This window comes from Amyelois transitella, chromosome 25 (genome assembly GCF_032362555.1).
Source record: "Amyelois transitella isolate CPQ chromosome 25, ilAmyTran1.1, whole genome shotgun sequence".
NCBI classification, from domain to species: domain Eukaryota; kingdom Metazoa; phylum Arthropoda; class Insecta; order Lepidoptera; family Pyralidae; genus Amyelois; species Amyelois transitella.
Genome location: NC_083528.1, coordinates 100,952 through 126,971, shown reverse-complemented (window position 1 = coordinate 126,971; position 26,020 = coordinate 100,952). Strand labels below are relative to the sequence as shown.

Sequence of the window (26,020 nt, the reverse complement as noted above, 5' to 3'; positions counted from 1 at the left end):
GTATTTTCTGTGTATCTTTCTGTGAAACTTATGGCAACTGATGGTGGCGATAACCGTTAGTTGGGTTACTACATATCAGAACACCACTTCTTTGGTCTTGTCATATTCCGAATTCTATGGTCTTCCCATATTTCCTACCGGCTTCTATATTCTACAGAGTAACCAAATATACCATAACTTATTATACCGGTAACCGGTGAACCGATGTATGAATAAAAACTATATACAAAATGTCAGTTGCATCACTGCAGGCGTGTCTGCCTGCCCCCGACCAGCCTCCGAGCAACGCGACCTATTTTAAAACACCATTCGCCACTCCCGCGTCCATAACATAATGCGACATTCCCACAAGTCGGGTAACCGGTTGCCGTGACATGGTATGTAAATAGTAATTTCTGTCCAGTGTGGCATCGTCCGCCGTGGTTAACAGACGTATTAAGGGCCGCATTTTTATCGAATTAACCTTGGCGCTATTTTTCGCCGTAACTACGCAGACGGACTACTTGTAAGTATTTTTTTACAGTATTTTAAAACAAATATGCTTTTTGTGATTTTTAAGTTGATGAAACCATTTTTTGGCATAAGTTAAATAATATTTACGCGCATATTTTCTTTTATATAAAATGAAGCTCTTAATTTAGATAAAGAGACAAGCAATTTGCACATTAGCTTAATTGAGAAAACGTATTATCGAATAATAATAATAACATTGAAAGTTCCTTCAACAATCACAATAAATTATTTGGCGGGAAGATATTATGTAGGCAATTTAAAATATACATAGGTATTATGTATCATGACGTACACCTTGCTTATTACTTCATGAGAATCATCCTGAAAATTTAATTTGACTGGCCTCAAAAATGTATAATGTTTCATTAGAATATAATTCGCTGTTGTTATAACCAAAAGAACATTATATTGAAATTACTGTGAATACTAACGATAATTTAGAGGTGATCAAAGAAAACTTATTGAAAGAAGGGTATAGACACAATCATGAAAAAATAACTAAATCATCATTTCAATCTTCCATTTTGAACACGAAGAAACGCCAAAATTATTCAAAATAGAAAAGAAAAGTGAATTCAAACCATAAAACATCAGGTAACTCCGCGGATTTGGTAGGTATAGAATTAGTTAAATATTGACAAACTTAGCAGGTAATGCAAATCGACACGATTACCATACAAAGCGCCGCGCTGCTACAAAACTAGCAAAAAAATTAAAAAGTGGCGATTGATGACATTCCACAGATATCAAATGTAATCAGCGGCGTCTTACTAAATGTCTTTTTTATTACGCAGTTAAGTTCTAATCCAATTAAATATTTGTATACTTTACCAATCAATAAATGTTAAAAAATAATTAATTGAATAAGTTAATTGGCAAATAATGAAATGACATTTCTTCTAAAATTGCTTAAAGTATAGTTTTCAGCAGAGTGAAATATTTAGTAAAAGGTAACTATAACACACCACTACTAAAACACATATGAGAAAATAAATGTTTTAACATATTTAGAAAATAATTTAAGTTAATATCTTAGGTTGTAACTTGATTTTTAAACAATACGAGTATGTTATGCAAATCTATGGTTTAGTTACAAAGGTCGTCGATTCGCAAACAAGTCGCAGAAATTAAAATTAAAAAAATTATGTCCTCCGGTAGGTGTCAACCTTTGAAAACATACAAAATGCTCATCACACCTTTTTAAATAAAAAATGAACTTAAAACCTGAATTATAAATGTTAATTCTAAAGTTTTGATTAAAGAAGATTAAAATCAATGTTTGGTCATTGAAGTCGTCAAATCTCCTTTTTTAATCGGCTTGTTCAAATATTTGTATCTTAGATGTGGACAAAGGCCGATCACAGATCATAAGGATGGATGAAATTCGGAATTAATAAGACTACAAGTTGTAAGTTGCGATTACACAACATTTGCTGCATCTCAATTTTAAAATTTATATGTGAGCTTTTAAACTGCGCGGTAACCGCTTGCAATACGACAAGTCATTCCTATAATTTTTAATATGTCATTTCTATTGTCTTATATTATTCCTATCTCTATGTTTGAACCTATGTTCCATTGCTATTTTCTCTGTAGGTCTTCTACAGGCGTGTATAACGATACACCCAACATATACCTGATATATGTTTGGTGCAGGTATCGTTGTTTATTTCTTTCTGCCTCAACATGCTGAGTTTGAACTGATCAAGTTTACTAAATATAAATATTCTTGATTTTATGTAACGAATATTCTCCAAAACTTGTGGGCTGAGTTCGATGAATGGCGGTAGTCCCATAGATTTTATTTATTTAAAATTTAATTGAACCTTCTTGCCTTGAATTTTATAGAACCTTTAGAAAATTGCAACCAAATTATAAATTGTTTTTTACCAAGAGCCTTGGTACTTGGTAATTTTCAAAGAGCCTCCTGGTAAAAGCATCGAATGTACATATGTACCCGTAAAACGTATGCGATCGGGTACGTATGGCAGTTTCCCCTGGTCTTGGAAACGGATTCACGTAAGTGCTTCCGGTTCACACTTAAGGGTTTTATCATATTATCTGTCATATAGAACTTACATCGAGCATATGTGTACGTCCTGTTAAAACAGTAGGTTAAACAAATCAAATGTACATAATTTAATCTGTAACAAGTGTCGTGACACTGACCCCAGGAGTGATAGCTTATCAGTATTTGTTCCCGCAAATTTCGGAATCTTGTTGTAGTCGTAAAACTAAATGTATCCAATTACGGACAGCGCAAAGTAATTTGACCTCTGTGAGACTGCCTCCGATACTAAAGAGGGTCAGATTTCTATGACACTCTGGATATTTATGTCATGTTTGTTTAATTTTCATCTTTTTTAATGCAGCTCTTTACTATCTTCGATTTTTTTGAAGTGTCTTCAATACTCTTTTTGAATATTAGTTTTGTCGCAGAACACTGATACTTGCGAGTAATTTTAAAGTTCATAAATTTACTTACTTTCACTACAAAATGGGAATAATTTTAATCAAATTAAGTTTTTACAAACTCTATAAATAAAAAGTTTAAGTAATCAAACTAAATTACCTTAAACTAATTCAATGTTATCGTATTAAAATGCGAAATAAACAAATTGAACCTAATGAATGGAACAATTTCAACAAAACATATTGTAAAGTTTACAAGCTTGTAATTTTCCCAACAAACAAAATTAATTTAAAACAATATCAGAACAATAAATGGCAAAGCCAAGTTAATTAATTTATGAATATCGTAATGATATCGCATCCGCAGGATTAACTTTGGTGCTGTTATCTCGTGCGGAGTAGATTCGGTGCAGAGACCGATCATTATTACACCAATGATACTAGATATAGATCATTATTAGATTTAGGACCACGTAGTTAACAAAGAAATGAATATAGCTTTTTGAAGGATAAATCACAGATTGGCATCAAAATGGTTAAAATGCTTCATACTTTTTATTTATGATTTGATTCATCGTGCATGAGTGTCGCGCATTCAATAAAAATAAGTAAATTTTCTGAAGTCGCTACTTGAATCACAAATCCGCGTACTAGCTTTGACCGGTGATATTATATGTATTCCAACCCGTTACACTTGCACTAATATTGTCATACATTTAGATAATGTTTAGTCTCTCTGCTATACCTACTGACATCTGAGTTGGCGCCACTGATACGATACACAAATAGATACACCCGCTGATTCTCAGCCGCGTGGGCAGGCCACAGTTATGGTTTGTTTGGCTCTTGACCCATGGGCGACCCATCGTTATGAGAGGTAGAACATTGCGAAATTAACGATTGGACCTACATAAATCTGGGGACGCCGTGGAACGGACAAAGTGATGAGGGAAAGTACGGTGTAGGGAGTCGATCGTTACAATAAACGAATATGACCATTATCTAAAAGATTAATTGGCGCCTTTGTCTTCAAACCGAAACTTACTACATAAAAGATAAAGACGTAAAAATATGTAAAAACTATTCATGTAACATTTAGAAAAAACTTAAAACTCTAAAATTTTTTTTTATCATTATTTAATTGCGGAACCTTCAAAACAATCTCTTAAGAATTGATATAAAAATAAACTCGTCTAAATATACCGTCGTATATTTAGTGTGCCACTCTATTGAGTTCTTTTTGCGTCATGTGAAAGCTATATATCATGGTCTGGATTCTTCATTGCAACAAGTAGTGTCAATTGGCCCTATTGATGTTAACGTCGCAGGAGACAGACAGACGGACGGACAGCTAAAAATAAGATTCAGAACTGATTGTATGCTTTACTGAGTGCGATATTTGTGAGTTTATATGGATAATAAAATAAACAACAAAACTATTATAAACGTTATGTAAGAATGTAAATAAATAAAACAGATCTCACGCCAGAGTCGGAAAAATATATGTACACAAAAATTATGTGTAGGTACAGATTACAAGCTAATACCTCCAAGGCTGCGTCGTATTTACGATAGGCACTGATTACTTATCTGTTAACCGATAATAAAAATAATTTGGGTGGTTTAGTGGTCGCGCTGTGGGCGGCCAGACCTGTGGCTTACCCCAAGTCACAGAATCGAAGCCTATAAACTGATTGCTTTGATTGATGATCTCTTTCATCGAGTTCTCATTCTGTGCAAATTCGTTTATATAGCATTTAAATTAATTATTGTAAATGATTATACGGACAATATTCAAAAGAACAACATAAGCCCTATTGGCACCCAAGTTTCTAAGTAGTCCCTTTGTTTTGGTCTTCGTATTTGCTCTCCTCTGTATTATTCGATGACACTTCTTTTGTAATCGTTATTGTCAGACCACAATGGGGTTGCCATTGAGGTTTAAAGGAATTCCTTGGCCAGTCTTTATATGCAGTAGGTATGAAGATGATTAAGTAAAATCGGCAATCAGTTGTAGTAGTGACCGCGCTGGCGATCGCTATCTCTCATGTTATCTGTCCAATTGCAAATTTTTGCTTTGCTGGTGGTCGGAATGCATACATTGACATTTTGTTTTTTCCATGCTTTTGTTCCACTTCACAAATTTGTTGTTCAGATCATCAATCATTCGTGACTTATGATTTTATTGTAAATGGCGATGAGACGAGTACAAATCCTTATCTAAATTAGAATCTAGTCGTCGTTAATAGTGACCAATGTTTTTCTATTGTAAGCGAAGATTGATAGTTAAACCGCAGAATTTATTAGAGTAAACATTACAGCACAATAAAATCACGTACCTAATTGTAATGTAGTCTCGGCATTAGTTAATTTAGGTACCAATTTTTTTCTAAACGATCTTTTGTGTCGTGCCAATGTACAGAACAGTTTTGAAGGACAAGGACAACGACAATACTATTTGGGACAGAGTAGAATACATAGGAAGACAAAGTATAAATCCCACTCTATCTTTTTTGTTATACAATATTCCCAACTTTTAACTTAAAGAGCCAAAAAAATGTATGTACACTAGGTATGTACTTACAATTAACAAACCCGCGATAGTAAATGTTTCCTGCTCTGTTTCAGCGGCCGCTTCAGAGCTTAAAAAACTGAGATCGCAATTAGACACATGAAAACGTGAATTTTCAATCTCTCTTCTTACAACCGTGGCCTCTGAATACACATTTTATTTTGCGTAAGTATACCGTACGTATACGTAGTTATACCATTGAGGTCTGCTCTCCAAGTTATCTTTCCACTATGTTCGATGTACAGTATCCTAAGTACTTATTTATTCCATTTCTCCTCATCCCACTTGTATTCTCAATCATTCACCTGAACATCAGTAATTAAATGTTTCCTCGGTAATAACACTCGCCACACATGGAGTGTCTGTGATGTATGTAGATATATATGTGTAGCGGTATGTCTGTGTGTGCATGTGAAGCCGCGCCCCCGCGCTTTTAATGGTTCATACATTCATGTTTACTGCGCATTCTGTGGGCATAGCTCACTTTTGTATGTGTATCATACATAAGATATATTTTCACCTCAATCTTGTATATTACGTAAGTACATTTTACATTCCCTATAACTTTTCCTATTATTGTATATGCGATAAATATACCTAATAAAAGAAAGCATTTTGTCATGTTGGTGATAAAACCATATACATGATTACCAAAACCTAAAGTATTTTTTTGTAGGTGAACTATATCAAACCAGACGACTAAACCATTTTTTGAAGTGAAAACTTAAGCGGCGTTACGTACTTTTTGTGACGGGTAAAAAATGTTTAAATCGCGTGAGGGCACGTGTCTGTATTATTCAACTTTTCGCGAGAACACCTCGTTGTTTCTTTTTATTAAACCTCGCTGCTGACTGTACTAATACAACTGCATCCGCGGATGATGGTCGCTGCACCCCAGTGTTGCAAGAACAATAATAGGAGACATTATCTTTGTAAGAGTTATGGCTTGACATGGCCGCTGGCCGTGATGTCTATAAACTACGACTTCATTTAGGATATAACACAGTAATAATCATATAAGATATAATACAGAATATAATAGAGATATACTTAGAATGAAAGTCCAATTACTTAATCCTTTGATCAGATCATTTGATGAGGTACAATTAATTAACTGTTACTTCAGCTGAACGATACATCCATCGAAAGGTAGTTAATGATTGGTGGAAACAAAATCTATAAAATACAAAAAAAATATGCCTTGACAGCGATCTCAGCTTGCGTGCTTTTTTCTCTCTTCTATATCTTCTATCTATCTATCTTCCTCTATTTCTATATCCCCTCTCTTTTTATCTTTAATGTTACCCTTAAAGATAAAAAGAGAGGGGAGATTAGATATATTTACATATATAAGCCTCTGGGTTCCGAAGCAATTTAGAAAGCAATCAGACCACCCCTGCTGCAGCGATGTTGGATACATTCGCAGCCAATATATTGCGCACCCTATATTTATCTCAACTAAAATGTACCAGCAAAATATTTGACAGGCCACGGCCGTATCGCAGGGATCAAGTTCATTACAACTACGTCATGGTGACGTACGGACGTACCTACTGTATGTTGTATGTACGGCATACATTACCTACCAAGATGCGACGGATGTTTCTACTGTTTCTTTCGATCGTTCATGGAAAATTTTACGAAGAAGTTACTTCGAAGAAAAGTTCTACAAAGATTGATATGTATAAAGTTTTTAATTTTATCTTTGATGAAAGAGAAAACAGTTTAGATATGTGTCATGAATACAAAAATGAAGTCGCAGTAAAATAAGCGCTTAGTTGTGTCCGACCTCAGTGTCCTACGTTTGAAAGGCTGGGGAATATAATAAACTGCTAAGAAGACTATTTAACTCCTAATTCGTCAAAGATGGACTCTAAGTTCTTAGCAGTCGGGAGGCGATTAACAAAATCTTAATAGTTTCTTTATTTTATTAGGAATGTACATACATATGTACATTGTTTAGTTTGGGTCAAATTAGACATTGAGACATGAACACCTAGGCCATTACATCGTCATTACAAAAAGCAGAGCTGCCTCGCAGTCATCATACAAGACAACTGCCCATCACCCCGACGTTATCAACCTCTCATCAACTCGACAGACGTTATCGTTATTTGTCGTCGCTTTGGTAAAGGTGTTTTGTAGGCTTTAGGTATTCTTTACAGCAGGTTAGAATTTGAAACAGGTCAATTCTAAAATACTAATGATGATCAGAATTTTAAGGAAGAAGCTAAGATTAGAGGTTTGGATATTATATTATACTGAACACTATTATTGTAGCTTTGCTGAGCATCAGCGCTTGTAAATAATCAAATTATCCTGTCACAACTTATACTTAGCTAGTTTTATGCTTTGGTGATGTTATTTTTTTGCTAAATTTTACGTCGACGTGTGCTAGATATCTAATGCGATGAATTCAACTATTCCTCAAAGTACAGTAACAGTCACAAACAAGTTTGTAATCTAAATTCTAATCACGTATTGTGCTAACGCTAAACTGCTATCACCATAGTCATTATGTCTGGTATAAATGAAAGAACTTCATTTGAAAACAGCAAAAGGTACAATGAGAGTGTTTCATCTTAAACTTCGGGCGGCGAGGTAACTTTTCTTAGTTTCCAACTTTTCAATTCAAGTCCCGATTTTATTTAGAATTATAGATATTTCTTGTAATTCTAATGTTATCTCATTCGGCCATTTGACACAGTGCCTTGTTTTGTCTCTGTTTACCGACATGACGTCTCCCCTTGACTTCGACCAACCCGTCGCAGTTGGAATCAATTCGATTCGACCTTGACTGACTGATTGATTTCATTCCAAGCAAATTGATAAGGCAACGCTTGCTCCAATGATTTGAGTTAAAATAAATTAGATCACGGGTTCGAATCCCGCCGAAATTAATTACTTTGTGATTGTAAGTATGTAATAATAAGTAGATATAAAGTTATTATTATATACATGTATAAACATCACGGCTCTTGCGCGGAGGGGTAGGCAGAGACTACATCTTCTCCATACTTTCTTTGCTTCTTTTACATCATCTTTCCACTTGCCTTGTATACTAAATTTCATATTTTAACCTGCTTTCATTCATGCTCTCAAAATGATCACACCATTTCAGCATCCCTTTTTCTATTAATGTCACTATAATTTTGTTTCATATCATAACAAACCCTCGGACTGTATCTTGTTTATTATAAATTGACGTGATATTTTTTGCCAAGTCATCTGATTGTTCTCGAGTCATTGAATAGATTCAAGACTCGATTCGGCAAATCGATCGGCAATACGAGTAGTAACCTTATTATAGATTGATATCATTCGGGACCAATTGGAAAGAAGCCCCCTGAAATAAATGGTGTTCGTATTGTCATGACAGCTTTTATTATATTGAACTGACATTAAGTCTACGTTCTGCTTTCTTGAGGTAAGTAGGTAGTAGCAGGCGAAACTTTAGTTATTTTTGGTAGATAATAGAGCAATATACTCGCAAATTAAAATTTTGATGAATGTGGGTGACGTGGCAAGTGGAGGATGGTTTTGGCAAGTCAAAATAAAGATGTAGTTTCTACTATCCCCACGCCTGCGGTAAACAGTCTTAATATGCATGTTTGTTACTTATGAGTATAAAATAAGAACAATTTGGTATGTATTTTGACAATCAAATGATAGGCTTATATGCAAATTCAAAATTTTTATTCATTACTAGCTGTGCCCGCGATTTCGTCCGCATGGAATGGTTGTCATTGAAACCCTCAAGGAGGAATAATTTTCCCCGTATTTTACACATTTTCCATTATAATTTATTTATTTATTTAATAATAGTTGCAGAGTGATGATAAATAGCCTTAAGCCTTTCTCGATAAACACATAAAGAAGATGAGCGCATTCAAACAAACAAACAAACTCTTCAGCTTTATTATATGTATTTGTATAGATTGTAGGACACTTCAATATCGCTTTATAATTGTAATATCTTTTGATTTCACAACAATGATCTGCTACGTTAAAAACATTAAATTACTTAAAAGGAAGTTTACTGCCGCTTCCAAAGTGTCAGTCCAAAAGAAGCGGTAACAAACTGCACTGCAGGCTTTTCTTATAAACTTGAGATTCTTCTTTAAAGCGAACGTCTAGCCACCTACCAATGTCTGTATTTCAATGCTCTCTCAACGCCAATCAGCTGAACGTCTTTCTGACGTGTTATTATATATGTATGTATGTTATCTTTTAAATCAATATCTGTGTCTACTTTATTTATTTCTTTTATTTTTTCGAGTATTTTATATATAAAATGGCCAGACCACTAACTTTGCGGCCTGAGCAGGTGCGGCCACAGCTGTTTACGGCGAAAATGACTACTTTTGTCGTATGGACCATTACTACTGTATAATCTTCACAAATCTGTGTAAACAAGTGCACGTTCCAAGTGCCTCTAAGTAATTTACGATTGTGAAGGTCGAATCAACTAGCGGAGATTATACGGAGGTAAGTAGGTATGTACATATAATCTATCTTGACACTTAAACTGGTTTTTGTCATCAATTTTTGAATGATTTAGGTGTTTGCGAGAAACAAACAGTTTTTTGTAGATAGGTACATAGTAGTTTTGTTTCGGACGCCGGAAAAGAACGATTTTTAGTTTAAAAATTTGGATAGGTTATATAGTGATCATGATCGTTAAATACGCTTTTGAACTAGTAATTTTAATTAACGAAATAAGTGTTAAATTGAGCTTCTTCATCGCCGACTTTTAACTCATTCACGTATAAGACGATTATAGGAAAACTTAACAACTTTAATCCGAAGGCGGGTTGACTTCAGACGTTCAGGCAGCTATGCGAGCGCCAATTGTGTCGTTCATATACACTACCTATATCAAATGGCACATTGTGTTACACAGTCTATTAGCGGTCCTACATAATATGTACGCATCGTGTTTTCTCGACTAATTGTGATTAATAAGTCCGCAACACGCAATCTAGCCGAACCAATTCCATCCAGTTCGGTCGCTGGAGTCTCAATCACAATCGCACAGCTCTTATCGCCATGTCAGATGTCCTGTTATCAGGCGACCCCTGCCGATAGTGGAGCAGCTTCCATTGAATGTTTTTAACGTAGCAGATCATTGTTGAGTAAATCGCAATATCTTTTACTACAAGTCCACATCTAAAAAGCAACGTGTGGTTTTAATCAACCGAATTAGGAGATGGTTTCCAATTATTTATATTCGAGCCAAATATGGACCAACTTTGATTCTTATTTTGCACTAGAGTAAACCCGCTGCTCCGCACGTGTGATACAAAAAATCCCACTAATACCACATACATTCCGTGGGAATTTCTGGAAATCCTCTTTTAGTGCACCCCAAGACTACATTATTAAATAATCAGATCTCTTGATATGTCTATCTGTCACATTTCTCATGTAATCAAGATTCCAAGAAGAATCAAAAACAAACACGGAGAAGAACAATTAAAACGATGTCATCCCCCGCCGACATTGTTCAAACACAGTGAACAGCTCACGTTCATGTCATTGTAAATTATATTATTTATTTATTTAATAACATAATAAAAATTATCTGTGCTATGTGACTGAGATATCGTGGAAAATTTGGCTAATGCCAGTGGTTGTAATCGTGACTAAAGAACAAACGGTAGTTCTGATGATAAACAAATAGTTGCTGATATGACAGTCAGCTTAGATCATATATCAATTATATCAAGTCAGTTTTATAACTGTTTTGATTCTATCGTTTATCAAATTCCTGCTTTTGCCTTTTTGTCGTGTATTGCGAAATGTCTAAAGTATAGAATTCTTACCTTTCATTGAAAAAGTAAATCTTTTTAGCAGATAAGCTTTGCAAATTAGAGAGTAAAAGGGAAAGATTCTTAGCTTAATTTGTACTTCAACAGGAGCATACAACAGTCTCTCTAGAAACGGATTTCAATCGATCAAAGAATGACTATATACTTAAAAGTGGGGAAATTAGATAAATAAACAAATTTTTACGGGACAAAATACTCAAATTGAGTTAGCTCCGAAGTAAGTTCAAAACTTGTCGTACGAGATATTAATCAACGAATCTGTACTTTATAACAAATCCTAAAACATCCAAGGTCCAATCAGAAATTGTTTGTTATTCATCTCGACCTGGCCGGGATTCGAACCCGAGACTGTGGCACAGTTACGCATTACCATTGGAAACATGTCGAAACGCCAAAAAGAAGGAAGAAACGACATACTTCAAAAAAATTTTAACATTGGAACATTATCTCATAATGATTTGTAAAACTTTTGAAAGAATTCGGCATGTTGGTGACGTCACGTGACTCTCCTTACATTTTCGCGATGTGAGATTAGATGTCTACAAGGACCATGTGTAATCGTATAATAACCTTATCTTCTGCTTAACTTTTTATCAGGAGATCAGTGGGTTGCTACAATGCTTATTGGTTGGTTTCACAAAAAAGATAATTAGGCGGGGGCTAATTTATTGTATTTAGAGTCTGACCATGATTCAAACATACATATAGGCGCGTCTATTTCCCTTGCGGGGTAGACAGAGCCAACCAAGCTCCAGAACCAGCCACGTTCAGCTTTTGGTCTTGATAGAATTGAGATTTAAATAGTGACGAGTTGCTAGCCCGTCCCTTAAAAGATATACCTATCCCAAGTTTAGCCTTTTACGATATCCATGGGAAAAAGGAGGAGTGGTTCTATTTTTTTTTTTGGGTGCAGGGAGTTATTCATTTTTATAATATATAACTTGCACAGGATTATCTGAACTTGACACCCCACTGACATTTTTCGAGATAAAACGATAAGATGTCTATAAAAATTAAATAATCTTACTTTCGTGCGGAATTATTACCTTTATCTGCTTATCAACTGACTAACATTTTATATACTTGTAAGTAACGAACGAGCGTTTGCGTAAATATCATAATAATTATATTGTGTTTTTGGCTTTTCAATCTAATCGTTATTATTGTATTATTTATTCTTAGCGCTACAAAGACTGTGCGATTTCTGCTAGAATAGAAGCTCTGTAAAGAAAATCACGAGTAACGATGTTCTCGTTAATCAAGACTTAGTTAAATCATAAACAAAATAACAAGTGCATCAAAATTTCTTAAGGCCAGTGGCGACAGATACTGAAGAAGTAGGTCGAAAATTTTATTTTATTTTTTTGTAATTTGGGTGGCAATATTTTTATGTCTTGGAGTAAAGGGCCATCAATACTGCGATCAATTAGTGTTCTTCGAAGATTGTCTGGGAGCCGACCTCGGTAAGCCCTCGCAGTTCAAGAGGTGGTCCACTAACCCCGTCATCTTTCTCTGTCTCATAATTTTCTTGACAGTGTTCGACAAGTAAATAATTGACTCCTTATTTATTTCTTTTATGTTCTACATTAGTAGCGTTAATTATCTTGTTGTTAGTAATTAGCAACATAGCTTCTTGTGTTTTATCATTTTAATCACGGTTTGTTTATTTTAGTTTATAATAATTTTAATTTTTTCTTAATATCTGATTGTGAAATGCCTACATACGTTAATTATGGCGTGCAGTGAATACAACTTTATGAATGTTGTTATCTTCACGGCGAGGTCGTCAATAGTTTAATTGGCGTTACCTATTTGTTTCCATTGTGTGGCATTTTGACCCTGCACAAGATAGCGTGCAATAAAACGCGATTTTTTTCCAGTAATTGGATTGACCTCAGCGACATAGCTCAAAACGATAATGCTATCTAGAAATATTTTTTTTATTTCCTTTTTGATAAAAAGTTTCTATGCGCTTGCATATTGTAATGATAATTAAAAAATACCTATACAACATTTTAACTTCGGAGATTTTTCTTTTATCAATGTAGCCATTATTTTTGGGTGGAGGTATCCTGTTTGGATTGACGATTGAGTTATTGAAAAAAATAAACGAAAATATCGCATTGCAGAATGCCAATTTTTCTCTAAATTAGGTTACAATTTAGAGAAGGAGCCTGATCTTGTTTCATTGTTTCTCATTTATGTAATTCTAGCAGCGCCCTGGGTCTTTGCCTCCATGCGAATTTCAGGTAATGTTCTACCCGTGTAATAAATTTCTTCGAAATCCGTTGAGAAGGTTTCAAAAGTATCAAACATACACATGTCCACAACCTTGCAAACTTTCGCATTTATAATATTTGTAGGCTTAGGCCAAAAAAAATATATGTAGATAAGCAATCTATGGAAGACGAGGTCTATAGTATATCTGTAAATTACAGGCCACAATACTTTGACCATCTCATGCGGTACATAATTATTAATATACTTACGATTTCGTATTCCAGAGCCAACCCTCCTGATGTCGGCAGCGTCCGCTCGCAGCCAGCCGGCGCTGGGCCGGGACCTCGCCAACGGGCGCGCGGAGGACAGCGAGCGCTGGGACCAGCTGTTCCTGCCGCCGCCGCTCCGGATTGAAGACAGGGTCAGGGCGCAAAAGGTAAGGTGGTCTGTTTCCAAATCTTAAAAGAGAAAACCTAAGATCTATAGGAAAGTTATCAGTAATGAATAAGGCTAGAGAAATCTACTGTATTTATTGTGGAATGAGGCCAATAAGCAAGTAAAGCGCTAACAACTAGTACATCAAAAATTGGCAATATTTGGTGACGATATCTGTAGACAAACAGCAAACCACGAAAATTTTGTTTAGTCTTTCCATAACTTCGACGCTGCGAACTTTATCAAAATCTTAAACTAATGTTTTATAGGCGAATCGCTTAGAAGACAAGCCATCAAACAAGACGGATCGTAAGTAATCAGAAAGACGGGAGGAAACAAAATATCTCAACAATAAATTTGCGTATTGCATTAAAATGGCAATTAACATCAGCTTTCTCTATTTATCTTTACATTCTTTTATGAATTGGGGGCTTGGCAGCTACGAGCATTGAACATACAAATGTTTAAAAATATCGAGCGAGCGATGGTAAACATTGAACTATGCGAATTCAATTTTTATGATGACGCAGATGCGGTGCTAAATATACTCGGATCTAAGATAACATTGGTCGGATTCGGGATTATGTTTTTACTACACAATACTTATAGCGAGTTGAGTACGCCCGCGGCTGCCTCCTTGTGAAACCATAAATCCCGTCAATTTCTGTTTCCGTGGAAATTTCGCCAAATTCTCTCATAGTGCCCTCTTAGACCCCGGAATTTATGTAGCATGTATTTTGTCTCTCTGTACAAAAAAGAAGAAAGAGAGTTATGAATATAGCTAAGGCGAAAGGAGTTGCAGGGCTCGTGGCAAGTGGAAAGACGAAATGATTTGATTGATTATGTGGTCTCTGTTTACCCCGCCGGGGAAAAGGCCTGATATTGTATTTGTAGGTATGTGAAAGTCGTCAACCTTAATGAGGTCGTCAAACTATCTAGTGACTGCTTTTCTTTCACTGAATATATCTTCGATACCTAAAGTGTCTTTAAAAATTATTTTATTTATCGATCTGAATTAACTGCGTATGCGCCAGCGTTCGTATGCTAGAATATTATCATTTATCTGTCGGGTTGCGTTGTGTTGTGGGAGAGTCAGATTGTTTACCCTTCAAGTAAATTTTGCGATGGCTTCGTCGGCTCTGCTTTGATTGTTTTTTTCACTTTCTGCGTTCCGGATTTCGAGGCAAGTCTAGCTGACTGCTTTGAGGCAAGTATATTTAGGTACTAGCGCGGGGCATCGCTCCCGAAGAAATTTCCAGAAAAAAGGCTGTTTTTCCAAACGGTCCATTCTATTTCTGTGTCAAATTACGTCAAATTTGATCTAGTATCTTCTATCTATCTATCTAGTATCTATACTAATCTATACTAATATTATAAAGCTGAAGAGTTTGTTTTGTTTGTTTGTTTGTTTAAACGCGCTAATCTCAGAAACTACTGAACCGATTTGAATAATTCTTTCACTGTTAGATAGTCTATTTATACATACATACATACATATGATCACGTCTATATCCCTTGCGGGGTAGACAGAGCCAACAGTCTTGAAAAGACTGAATGGCCACGTTCAGCTATTTGGCTTAATGATAGAACCGAGATTCAAATAGTGACAGGTTGCTAGCCCATCGCCTAAAAGAGGAATCCTAAGTTTATAAGCCTATCCCTTAGTCGCCTTTTACGACATCCATGGGAAAGAGATGGAGTGGTCCTATTCTTTTTTGTAATAGTGCCGGGAACCACACGGCATCTATTTATCGAGGAAGGCTATAGGCTACATTTTATCCCGGATTTCCTACGGGAAACGTCAACAATGCAGGTGAAAGTTGAATGAGTCGGCCATCTGCGAGCTTTCCACGCGAACGCTGCGCAAACCAACAAAGATATAGTAAAACAATGTACTAAAGATGTGAAGTACTCATTTTTTGCCACAAAAAAGTCCGCGAGAGCATATATCTATCTCTTAAGGTTTACTTACAATAACCACTTTTATGTTCATTTTTTAAGATTATTTTTTCATTATAAACATAAGTTATTTTGAAACCAATTTTCTTTAATTCAGTATTAATCCTTATCCAAATAAATATGTTTATTACTTTCGGCTTTTCGTGTAGACTAAAATTGCCATTAACAGTATATAAATCAGACGAATAGGTTTTGAGATATAGTCGTTATAAGCAATTTGCAGCGAAACATTTAATACGGCGAACCAGCGTTCTTTCTAATACGCGTGACCGCCTGACAAATAACTATTCCACGCGGACGAAGTCGCGGGCACAGCTAGTAGTATATATATCTAATCTTTTCTTTTTATAATATTAATATGAATAACTGGATGTGTCACCATGATGCAAGTTGGACTAGATGTCCTGGCGGACAGACGGCAGGCGTTCCGTGAATATTATCCCATACATCCCACGCTCAGTCAACTCAGTGTCCTCCCAGACTTTTGAGGGATAAGGAAATGGAAATTTTGCTATCAGAAGACATTCTGCGACAAAGCACCAAAAAAATATATTGTTGACGAACTGTAAGATAACCTCTCGAGAGACCTCACGACCCAGGGGCCTGGTCGTAAAACAGCGTCACAGCACACGCGGCGCGGAACGAGACTCGCGGCGCAGCATCAGTGGTTCTGGCAATGTGGATAGCATACAAAATGGTGCTGTTTTTCGGAGGGGTAGGCAGAGACTACATCTCTCCACTTGCTCCATCTACATTCATCACTCTATTCATATAAGAATATATTTTTTTATAATTCTTATTTTCTTATTATGGTCTGCGAATAAAAAAACATAGCATGCGCCGGCCGCTTCTCTTCCCGTTCAGATTGTGAAAGTCAATCAAGGGAAAGACTTATAAACTTCAGATTTTTCTTTTAGGCGATAGGCTGGCAATCTGTCACTACATGAATCTTAATTCCATCATTTAGTCATACTGCTGAACTTTCAGTCAAGACTGTCTCTTCCCTGTAAGGGATAATGACGCGATTGAATGTATGTTTGTCTTTAAATTATTTATGGCCAATAGTCATCATACTGGTATTTATTCCGGCTTATAACGGATCAAGAAGGGAGTAAGTGGCCTGACAAGCAACTACATGAACCGATTCAAAAGCAAATTGAACTGAAGCTATGTCTTCTTGTAATATAAAGTAATGTAAAGTACATACGGGTTACAACAACTATAAAAGCCATCTTGCGTCTTTCATCAACGTCGTAGAAGGTCAATTAATCGTTTGACAATCTGCTACAATCAGTTGGTATGAAGCGAACTAACCACGCTCTACGCTAGATACGATAAGAACATTTTGTTCACATACTCGTATATATATATTTTGTAGTGACTTGTGAAAATTAATCAGAAATGTCATCCCAATCGTGGATGACGCGAAGGAAGTAAGCAGAGATCGTGACAAGTGGAAAGATGTAGTCTCTGCCTACCCCTCAGAAAAGAAGGCGTGATTTTATGTATGTAAGTCACCCCCAAACTTCATTTGGCTATATTGTACTAGCGGCATTGTCTTTTTTGATAAAAATTGACATCCTTTGAAGCAGATATCAACCAGAAACCCAAAAGTAAACTGACAGTTTTTGAACTGTTTTAAGAAACATCTTTTAGTTAAAATGTTTAAATCCAAAAGATATTTTCAACGGAATCTACATTGACTTACTAATTAACACAAAATTATTTTCCATTTTACGAGTTACCTACAATCAAAACGAGTTCAGTCAACTCATGATCAACTTCATTTTAGCGGTCAATTAGCTGGATTCGAGCTAGAGAGTAGGTAGTTTTAATAGGAAGGTTTTGTTGTTATGAGTGGATAGGGCATAAGATTTTTTTATCTTTGATCATTTCCCGAGTTTGGAACCTTTCTGTCGACTATTGGCTCGGCTCGTATATGGAAAGTCGATTTGGACGAACGTAAGAGGACGAAAAATTATGTCCTTGAACTGCCACAAAATAGTTTCAAACTCTTCAATGAATGCTGTTTTCAATGGGTAGAAGTTAGTAAGAATATTCGTTTCTTGTTGATTGTACTTCAACACATTTTTCTCTGAAACTCGGCAGTTGTGACTATGATGAATGACCGCATTTATAAGTTTAAATTGATTTGCGACAAGCTCGCATACAAACTTGGAGATGATGCATCGGTTGGAAGTTTATAGCAATCGCGCACGAGCAAAAGGCTCAGATATCTCACGCTGACTATTGAAATTGCTGGTTAGAAGCTTAATTACTTTAATCTTCTATTTCCTTGGCCACTATTTCGTGAGTTTTTTACTTGAAGAGCTGGATCAGCTTCAATTGTATCATACCAGCTCCCTCAAGAAGCAAAGCAGTGCTAATGGTGTGTACAGGAAAATTGCAGAAAATTAATCTCGTAAACAATTTCCAAATGTTCAATGTAATTGTTTAACCGTTTTGTGTTTGAGGGGTGTTTGCCATAAAATGAAGTTTCTGTAATTATTTCTTTTCAGATCGAGTCCCGATTATCAGGGATGATCCTAGGTGGTTTTACCCTGCGGAGAGTGGCAGACGCCTTCAACAGAGAGATGGACCTGGGGCTCGCCAGGAACCCCAAGGAACCCTCCAGTTTGCAGATGGAGAACACGTTTATCCCTGAACTGCCTAATGGAACAGGTAACAGGTTTTCTGTCACTGTTATATTTACCTTTTACTTTTTAACGTCGTTTGAGTTACTTCCATGCTGGTTTAGTAGCCATCTTGCGCTGAATAACTGACAGTCAATCAAGGAAAATGAAAAGAATTTTAAATTAGGATTCTTCACTTCGAATTTCGTAATTATAGGAATAGAGACGTGATGTAACATATTTTCTTTGATTGTGCTTTATAATCTGCGCAGGAAGAGAAGTCGGTGAAAAAAATACTGAAAACCTTTTCTTCGCCATTAAACCAGCAGCATGGAAGCTATTATATTACAGTATTTACTGCAGAGACTAGACAACTTGCATTCGTTGTAGGAAATTGAAAGGGTCTTGTGGACAAGCAGGTAAGAAGAGGATGGCAAAATTAATAGTTTACAGATTAATCTGTGCGATGTATATAATTGCAATTTTTAATGATTTTTCAGAGGAAGGAAAATTCCTGGCGTTGGACCTGGGCGGCACCAACTTCCGAGTGCTGCTGCTGGAGCTAGTGGACGGGAAGCTGGTCAGGGAGGACGTAAAGCAGTACCACATCAAGTTAGTCCTTCTTTCGTAGATTTTATTTCACTAAGTAGACCAAGCTTGCATGCTGGTCAGGTAGCGGAGAAAACCATAGTGAGTGCTAGTTGCTTCAAAAGTCAACCAAGGGGTGGCTTCTAAACTGGAGATCCTTCTTTTACGCAAAGGGCGAGTTTGCAAGGAAAAAGATATTGTTATATGTATGTATGTCAGTAGAACAACAGGAATTTGACTCATTTGATGGTCAGCGGTTATGAGATATAATGGAAATGTAAACGTTATTAAAGTGTATAAATTTAAAATTGTTGTTATTTTTACAGTAACGCGTTGAGATTGGGCCCTGGCGAGGATCTGTTCAACTTCCTGGCTGACTGCGTTTTGGATTTCGTCAGGTCAGAAGGTATCGAACACGAGGATTTACCATTGGGTAAGCTTTCCTTCTTTTTTTCTTTTGTTTGTACCTTTCGTAATATTTTTCTCTTTTATCTTCTTCTTGGCGTTATTTCCGTGCCGTCACGTCCAGGAGCCCTTAAGTATTAAAGTATTAATTGTTATTACTTTTAAAACTTTTGCTGTCTCTAAAGACGTCCCCAGAAAAATTAATCCTAATCACTTCTTCAGCATAAAGTAAAGCATTTACTAATCTCATTTTCTCTATTTGTGTTTTTCCTTGATTCTTAAGTCCTAAACTCTAATTTTCACTCCTCCAGGTTTCACCTTTTCCTTCCCGTTGGAGCAGACTTCGATCACGTCTGGACAACTCATCACCTGGACTAAGACCTTCAAATGTGGCGGGATGAAAGGCGTCGACGTGGTGGACCTTCTTCAGAGGTGTCTTGATGCAAGAAACCTGAATATCACAGTCCAGGTCCTCCTTAATGACACAACTGGGACGCTCGTGGCTGGAGCCTATGAGGATCCCACTGTTGGGGTTAGTATTTTTAGTTTGATTATTAAAAATATGGAAAACAGAGGTAGGGGTTGTCTAAGTTTTAGTCTTCATAATCTTAATGAGACAGTAGGATGCTTACTTAAACTTAATGAGGATAATGATAAGAAATTGAAGAAGTTATCTTCAATTTCTTATCATTATCCTCGGCGAAATCTGTTTTAAATAAAACATGAATATTGCTGAGCGAATTACTTAGACATTATCGTCCTTATTAACAAACAGATTCACCATTCGCGTTTCACTTTGTGCAGCATATTTTCGACTACACTCTCGTAATATCCCAAAGGTGAACTGATAAACAATGCATTAGGACAGTCTTACATAAGAAAAGTGTGTGCAATATATAAATAAACAAATCAACGCTCTTGAATTTCTAAATAAAAGGTCCATGTGGTTTTAGGTGGGCGTGATTCTAGGCACTGGCTCCAACGGCTGCTACATGGAGCGCGCCTCCCGCATCACGCAGTGGGGGGAGACGCACCACGACAGGGTCAAGGTATGTTATTCAATTGATTGAATCCATTCATTTGATCATACAAGCATTCGTATTGCACAGTTTTCTATCACAAATAACGGCTAATAACTCTATTGTGGGTTAAGTTTTAATCCTAACCGGTGCTCTAATGGTGATAACCTACACATCCAGGGAACTGTACATGTAACTATTATCCATTATGTGTAAGGTTTCCCCGCTAAAGTTGTAAAGACAAAGCAGGAGTCTCTTTCGAGTGAAAACCTCACTTACCTAATACAGGATCGTGATCATAGGCACACCTCGGATGCCTCTCTGGAGAGAAACTTTGTTCATTTAATAATCATAAAAAGGAAAGATTTTCTTGTAATGGATAACTCTGAAACTTGTAAGGGATTTATTATAAAAAAGGCTTTAGGTGATTTGATTAATTATCAAGGCAGGAGGAAATCGCTAATTACGAGCAAATCTTGGGTTATAATTGAAGTATCTAATGTACAAATTTTCAGGACGTGTGCGTGGACATCGAGTGGGGCGCATTCGGGGACAACGGCTGCCTCGACTTCCTGCGCACTGACATCGACCGCGACGTCGACGCGCTCTCGCTGCTCGTCTCCTCATTCACGTTAGTTTCGCTTTTAATGAGATATAAAACACATTTACATATTACCATCAGTTCTCATGTCAATACTATAAATAATACAGTTTCTAATACGCGATGTTTTTATGTCGAAGTTTCTGCTGTCGATGGTCCCAAAAAATGTTGACCTGAAGTATGTCCATCCACCGGCACAATTAATTCTTTTTCTTCAATTATACTATTAACTTTGCCATCATCAACATCATAATAAATTTGCGGTTTTGCTTCTGATCACGAAATTCACTACTTAAACTAGATACCTACTGGTGAGTTACTGGTTTTTACACAAAACGATTGCCGCCTGATTGGCATACTGAAAGTCCTAAATTAGAATCAAGCCTCTCGTAGCTTGATGGTTGATGTTTTACCTATTTATCCACGGTTTCGCTTAAGCACGTTGGCGTGTATACAAATCCTACAGGAACAAGTTCTTACTGCTTCTTAATATGTCCTGAAATTTGTGACCTACGCGAACAGTGAAAAAACACACTTTCTCATGTTTTTTATTTTAATTTAGTTGACTATCCTTGTGTTGTTAATACAGGTTCGAGAAGTACATCGGCGGGAAGTACCTTGGCGATGTGCTGAGCGTGGCCCTGGGAGCACTCGCCCGCGACGGATTGTTCCCGGCGTCTCCCAAACCCGGGGTACTGCTCACCGCGCAGCTCAGCCTCATCGAGGAGTACGTATATGTAGCTCATATAGGACCCCTATCTAAGACAAGGAAACTTCGTAGCATCTAAATCTTATATTTTTTGGACGTTTAATTTTCATATGATGGGGGCACATAGCCTCTTTCCGCCACGTTTCTTAGAACCATATATGAGATCTATAATATCATCTCATATCAAGGGATGAGTCTTGGTGATGTTTTTTGAGTAAAAAAATTCTGATATTGATTGCATCATAGACGTATAAATTCAAGATTGATAAGCTTTTTATTTAAATTTAAGTAAACCATACAAAGTGAAAGTATTGCACAAATAACGAAGTAATTGTTTTCAGGGAAGCGTGTGCGGGCCAGCTTACTCAAACCATGCAGGTGCTGCAGGAAGCCTGCGGGACGCCGGTGGCGGAGGAGGACGCGCACATTGCGCAGTATGTCGCACAAGTTATTTCTAACAGAGCAGCGCAACTTGTTTCAGTCTGTGAGTACCTTTTCACACGTTCACAGATGAATTTGTTGTACACCTCCTAAGCCCAATCGGCGCAGTATCCAGGATCGTGGTCATAGACGCTACGCGGGCTTTAGTGGTGATATTGCAACCGAGACTACCGATTGGCAACCGTGATGGGGTCTTCCGGATCGTAAAGGATCTCGGGCGTCGGCGCCGCAACGGGGCTTCTGTCCTTGGGGACGACTATTGAGCAATTTATCATCCATATATCACAGGAAATTGAAAATAATTACTCTAAAAAATTTAACATAGTATCCATTTTATTGGTTAAACCGAACGGATATAGTTTTAGTATTCAACTTTAAGTTAAATGTTTAAATATCTCTTACAAGTGACATTTAAACTGCTAATCTGAAATTGTTGATATCCTTATAATTAATCCATTATGTACATTTTAAGAGGATTATACATTGTAGATTTTTTTTAAGAATGACATTTAATCATCCGTCGTCTTTTATTTAAACTTAATAATACGAAGTGAAAAATAAATTGTATAAAGTCTCATCTCCCAGTAATATAAATGTTCATACTACCTATGCAAGTAACTATTAGTTGGAACTACATTTCATAATTTATGAATGCAATAAATAAATTGAGACAATGTACAGGTATATCCACAATATTGCGGCGCATGGATCGGCCGTACGTGTCGGTGGCAGTGGACGGCTCCGTGTTCAAGAAGCACCCGCGCATCCGCCAGCTCATGTACCGGTACGTCGGCCTGCTGGCGCCGGAGCACAAGGTCAGTGCATCAGCAACAATGACAAAACTCTAAGCAATTGGCATTAATAACTATTGGAATAGACTTGTGTTATGGGATACTTAGCTAACGATAATAACTTTATAGCAAATACATATCAGGGATCGAACTCAGATTTCATGACAAAGTCGAGTTATGAGTAAATCATTTTTTTTATTACAAACATATAATTTCGTCTTGGTCCCTTAAGGGGTAGACAACAGTTTCGAAAATACTCAAATGTCACGTACAGCTGTATGGCTTAATGATAGAATCGAGATTCAGATAGTGACAAGTTGCTACTCCATCACCTAACAGGAGAATCTCAAGTTTATTAGCCTTTTATTGTTTGATTCCAGTTCTCCCTCCTGGCGGCTGAAGACGGCAGCGGCAAGGGTTCAGCGCTGACGGCGGCCATCGCCGCTCGCATCGCCGCGCGTTCTCCGTAACACAAACCTACATAATCTTCTTAGTTATGAATTCAACAGATGTAGGTTTCGTAGCCGAATTTGGAAATTTAACAAATCAAATAGTCTTCCGTGGCAGTGAAGCGTAATTTACTTGAGAACAAAATGTTTTCAAACTTTTAATAGTTACTTTCGATTTGCACAGGATTCTATATCTATAAAGATCTACATATAGCGGGGCTCGTAGGGGCTACGGTAATAACTACTGACCTACTAGTAGAAAATTACTTGCCAAGTAACAAATAGTTGTGTCGACGTTTAGTAATAAATGTTATTAAAGTTGAAGAAATGGTTATTTTAAAAATTAGAATTCTGAATTAATGTGCTATCAGGGTAGAGCTCTTAAATATTTGTTAAAGGCTGCCTTGGTTCTTGCTCTGCTTGTTTTAAGTACCTTTTTTTATTGAAAATCCTCATGGTTTTTATTATTATAATTCTTTTATTATTTTAACAATTGTAATGTAAGCCATCGTCAATGTGGCTGTGTTGTGTAGAGAGATCATGGTCAATTCAATCAGTTTATCAATAGAGCCATACCTGTTATAGGTAGATAAGTTATAGGAAACCTCTACTCCTAATTGGAGTCCAATGTACCTACTCTTAGTTTGCAAATAAATGAACATAACAAAGTAATCACTTTAATTTCCTTTGGAACATGCTATTGTAATGAGTTCTTTATTTTTTTGATAAACTGTGAGATTATAGACAAGTTGAATTTTAATGCATTTCTATACGAATGGCTGATACGAGTAGAGTGAATGAATACTTTAATTAAGCCTTAGTGACATGGATGACACAGCGGTATATAGATGTGAAACTCGCAGGTCGAGAAATTAAATTTAAATTAAAATAGAATGTAAAAATAAGTAATAGAATAGTGTAAAATATTAGTTACTTAGGTTTAGTTAATTATGGAGGACTTTGGGTACATCCTTATTTAGATTCCACAAATGATAATTTTTCAAATTATGATTATCAGATAAAAATGTGAGTGATAAAGACAAACAATTTTTAGCATATTGTAAATAGTGGTTAATAAGTTTAAGCTCGTAACTTATGAAATGTTAAAATTGTTTAATTTCATAATAATGTGCAATTAATCATGTTGATTATTTTAATTGATTTTATATTTAATGAACCGAAATATGATTGAAAACGATTAACGCAGTTCCTAATACTTTGGTAAACCTTAGAAATTAACCAGATTCCAATGAGTAGCAACCCATAATTTCTTGTCACGGCTGTATTTTGAGATAGTTGTAATAAGGACATTTAGATTTAAGCGTATACATATCGTGCCATATCTTCTTGTTTTATTTATTTCTTGCCAACTATTGCTCTATTATTCGCTCAATTTTTTCCAGAGCAATGGAAAATTGTTATCTTGAATTTGTTTCTGGAAGTTGGTCAATCAATATCTGTTTCCATTGACATTTTTTAATTTGTAGTCAGCTTTGCTAGTCCATCATATGATGGAATTTATAATATTTTATGTATTATGTGTGTCAGCATTCCTTAATCAAATTTTCACCTCTTATACGAAAAAAAGTATAAGTGAAAGACGGTGGTTAGGCAAATTTTTATAGTGCCTCCTAGCCTTGGGATTTTTTAGTTTATGTACAAGTGATTTGTCATTTACTCTATGATAATCGCAGATTTTTTAGGATTTCACGTTGGTTCCAATATTTTCTTTTCAAGTTTATTTCCTAAATTCAATTCACATTATCTAACTACTTAATTTTTGTTAAAAGAAGCAAGTTGTACCAAATTGTTATCAACTGGAATTGTAATCTTGTTATTAGCTATCACTTGGTGACGCATTATAATTGATATTAATGATAAAATCGACTTACAGAACAGTCAGTGCAAATTGTTATGTTTAATTCCCTACATTTATTACTATTGTTATGCAGATATCCCTATTTATCTACGTGTTTTGTTCAAATTTGTATAAGGTGTAATTTGTTTATAAAAAAGAATAGGACCATAATATCTATTTCCCATTGATGTCGTAAAAGGCGACTAAGAGATAGGCTTATAAAAGATTCGGGTTGTTCTTTTAGGCGATGGGATAGCAACCTGTCACTATTTGAATTTCAATTCATTAAGCCTAAAAGCTGAACGTGGCCTGTCAGGCCTTGTCTACCCCGCAAGGGCTATAAACGCGATGAATTTTTATTTGCTCATATCTGACAAAACTGTTCAAAGTTGATCTGTGTAAGGTTTCCTAACATCTAGCAGCTATTGTCAATTATTTTCTATAATATTGTTTTAAAACTGACTACTATGAATGATGTAGGTTTGTTGTTAGAAGGGGTGAGATTCAGCTTTATTTTTCTACTTATTTGTAGAAATGTGTTATGAACTATAGAATAAATGTTTAATACGTTTAAGTTACGGGTG

General features: G+C 36.1%; 1 protein-coding gene across 4 annotated transcripts; it reads left to right on the top strand.

The window, feature by feature from the left end:
- The first annotated feature begins 366 nt into the window (after nt 1-366).
- On the top strand, nt 367-26,014 carry LOC106139465 (hexokinase-2). 4 transcript variants are annotated; one of them, XM_060951618.1, is made up of 13 exons: nt 396-505; nt 5,554-5,662; nt 13,833-13,984; nt 18,462-18,624; nt 19,076-19,187; nt 19,490-19,596; nt 19,880-20,100; nt 20,522-20,617; nt 21,103-21,218; nt 21,778-21,915; nt 22,239-22,381; nt 23,020-23,153; nt 23,510-26,014. In XM_060951618.1, exons 3-13 carry the CDS (start codon nt 13,847-13,849, stop codon nt 23,597-23,599), a joined length of 1,458 nt encoding a protein of 485 aa, XP_060807601.1. In that variant the 5' UTR covers nt 396-505; nt 5,554-5,662; nt 13,833-13,846; the 3' UTR covers nt 23,600-26,014. The 4 variants fall into 4 exon arrangements, with proteins under 4 accessions (XP_013196366.1, XP_060807601.1, XP_060807603.1 ...); XM_013340912.2 differs by lacking the exon at nt 5,554-5,662 and having other exon boundaries at nt 367-505; XM_060951620.1 differs by lacking the exons at nt 396-505; nt 5,554-5,662 and adding an exon at nt 12,428-12,665.
- Nucleotides 26,015-26,020: the final 6 nt, after the last annotated feature.

What these genes read in the sequence shown, in the direction of transcription:
- LOC106139465 (XM_013340912.2), top strand. Translation starts at nt 13,847, where the DNA reads ATGTCGGCAGCGTCCGCTCGCAGCCAGCCGGCGCTGGGCCGGGACCTC. An exon ending in ACAGGGTCAGGGCGCAAAAG is followed by an intron (nt 13,985 to 18,461) that starts GTAAGGTGGTCT and finishes ATTTCTTTTCAG; the next exon opens with ATCGAGTCCCGATTATCAGG. An exon ending in ATGAGGATCCCACTGTTGGG is followed by an intron (nt 20,101 to 20,521) that starts GTTAGTATTTTT and finishes ATGTGGTTTTAG; the next exon opens with GTGGGCGTGATTCTAGGCAC.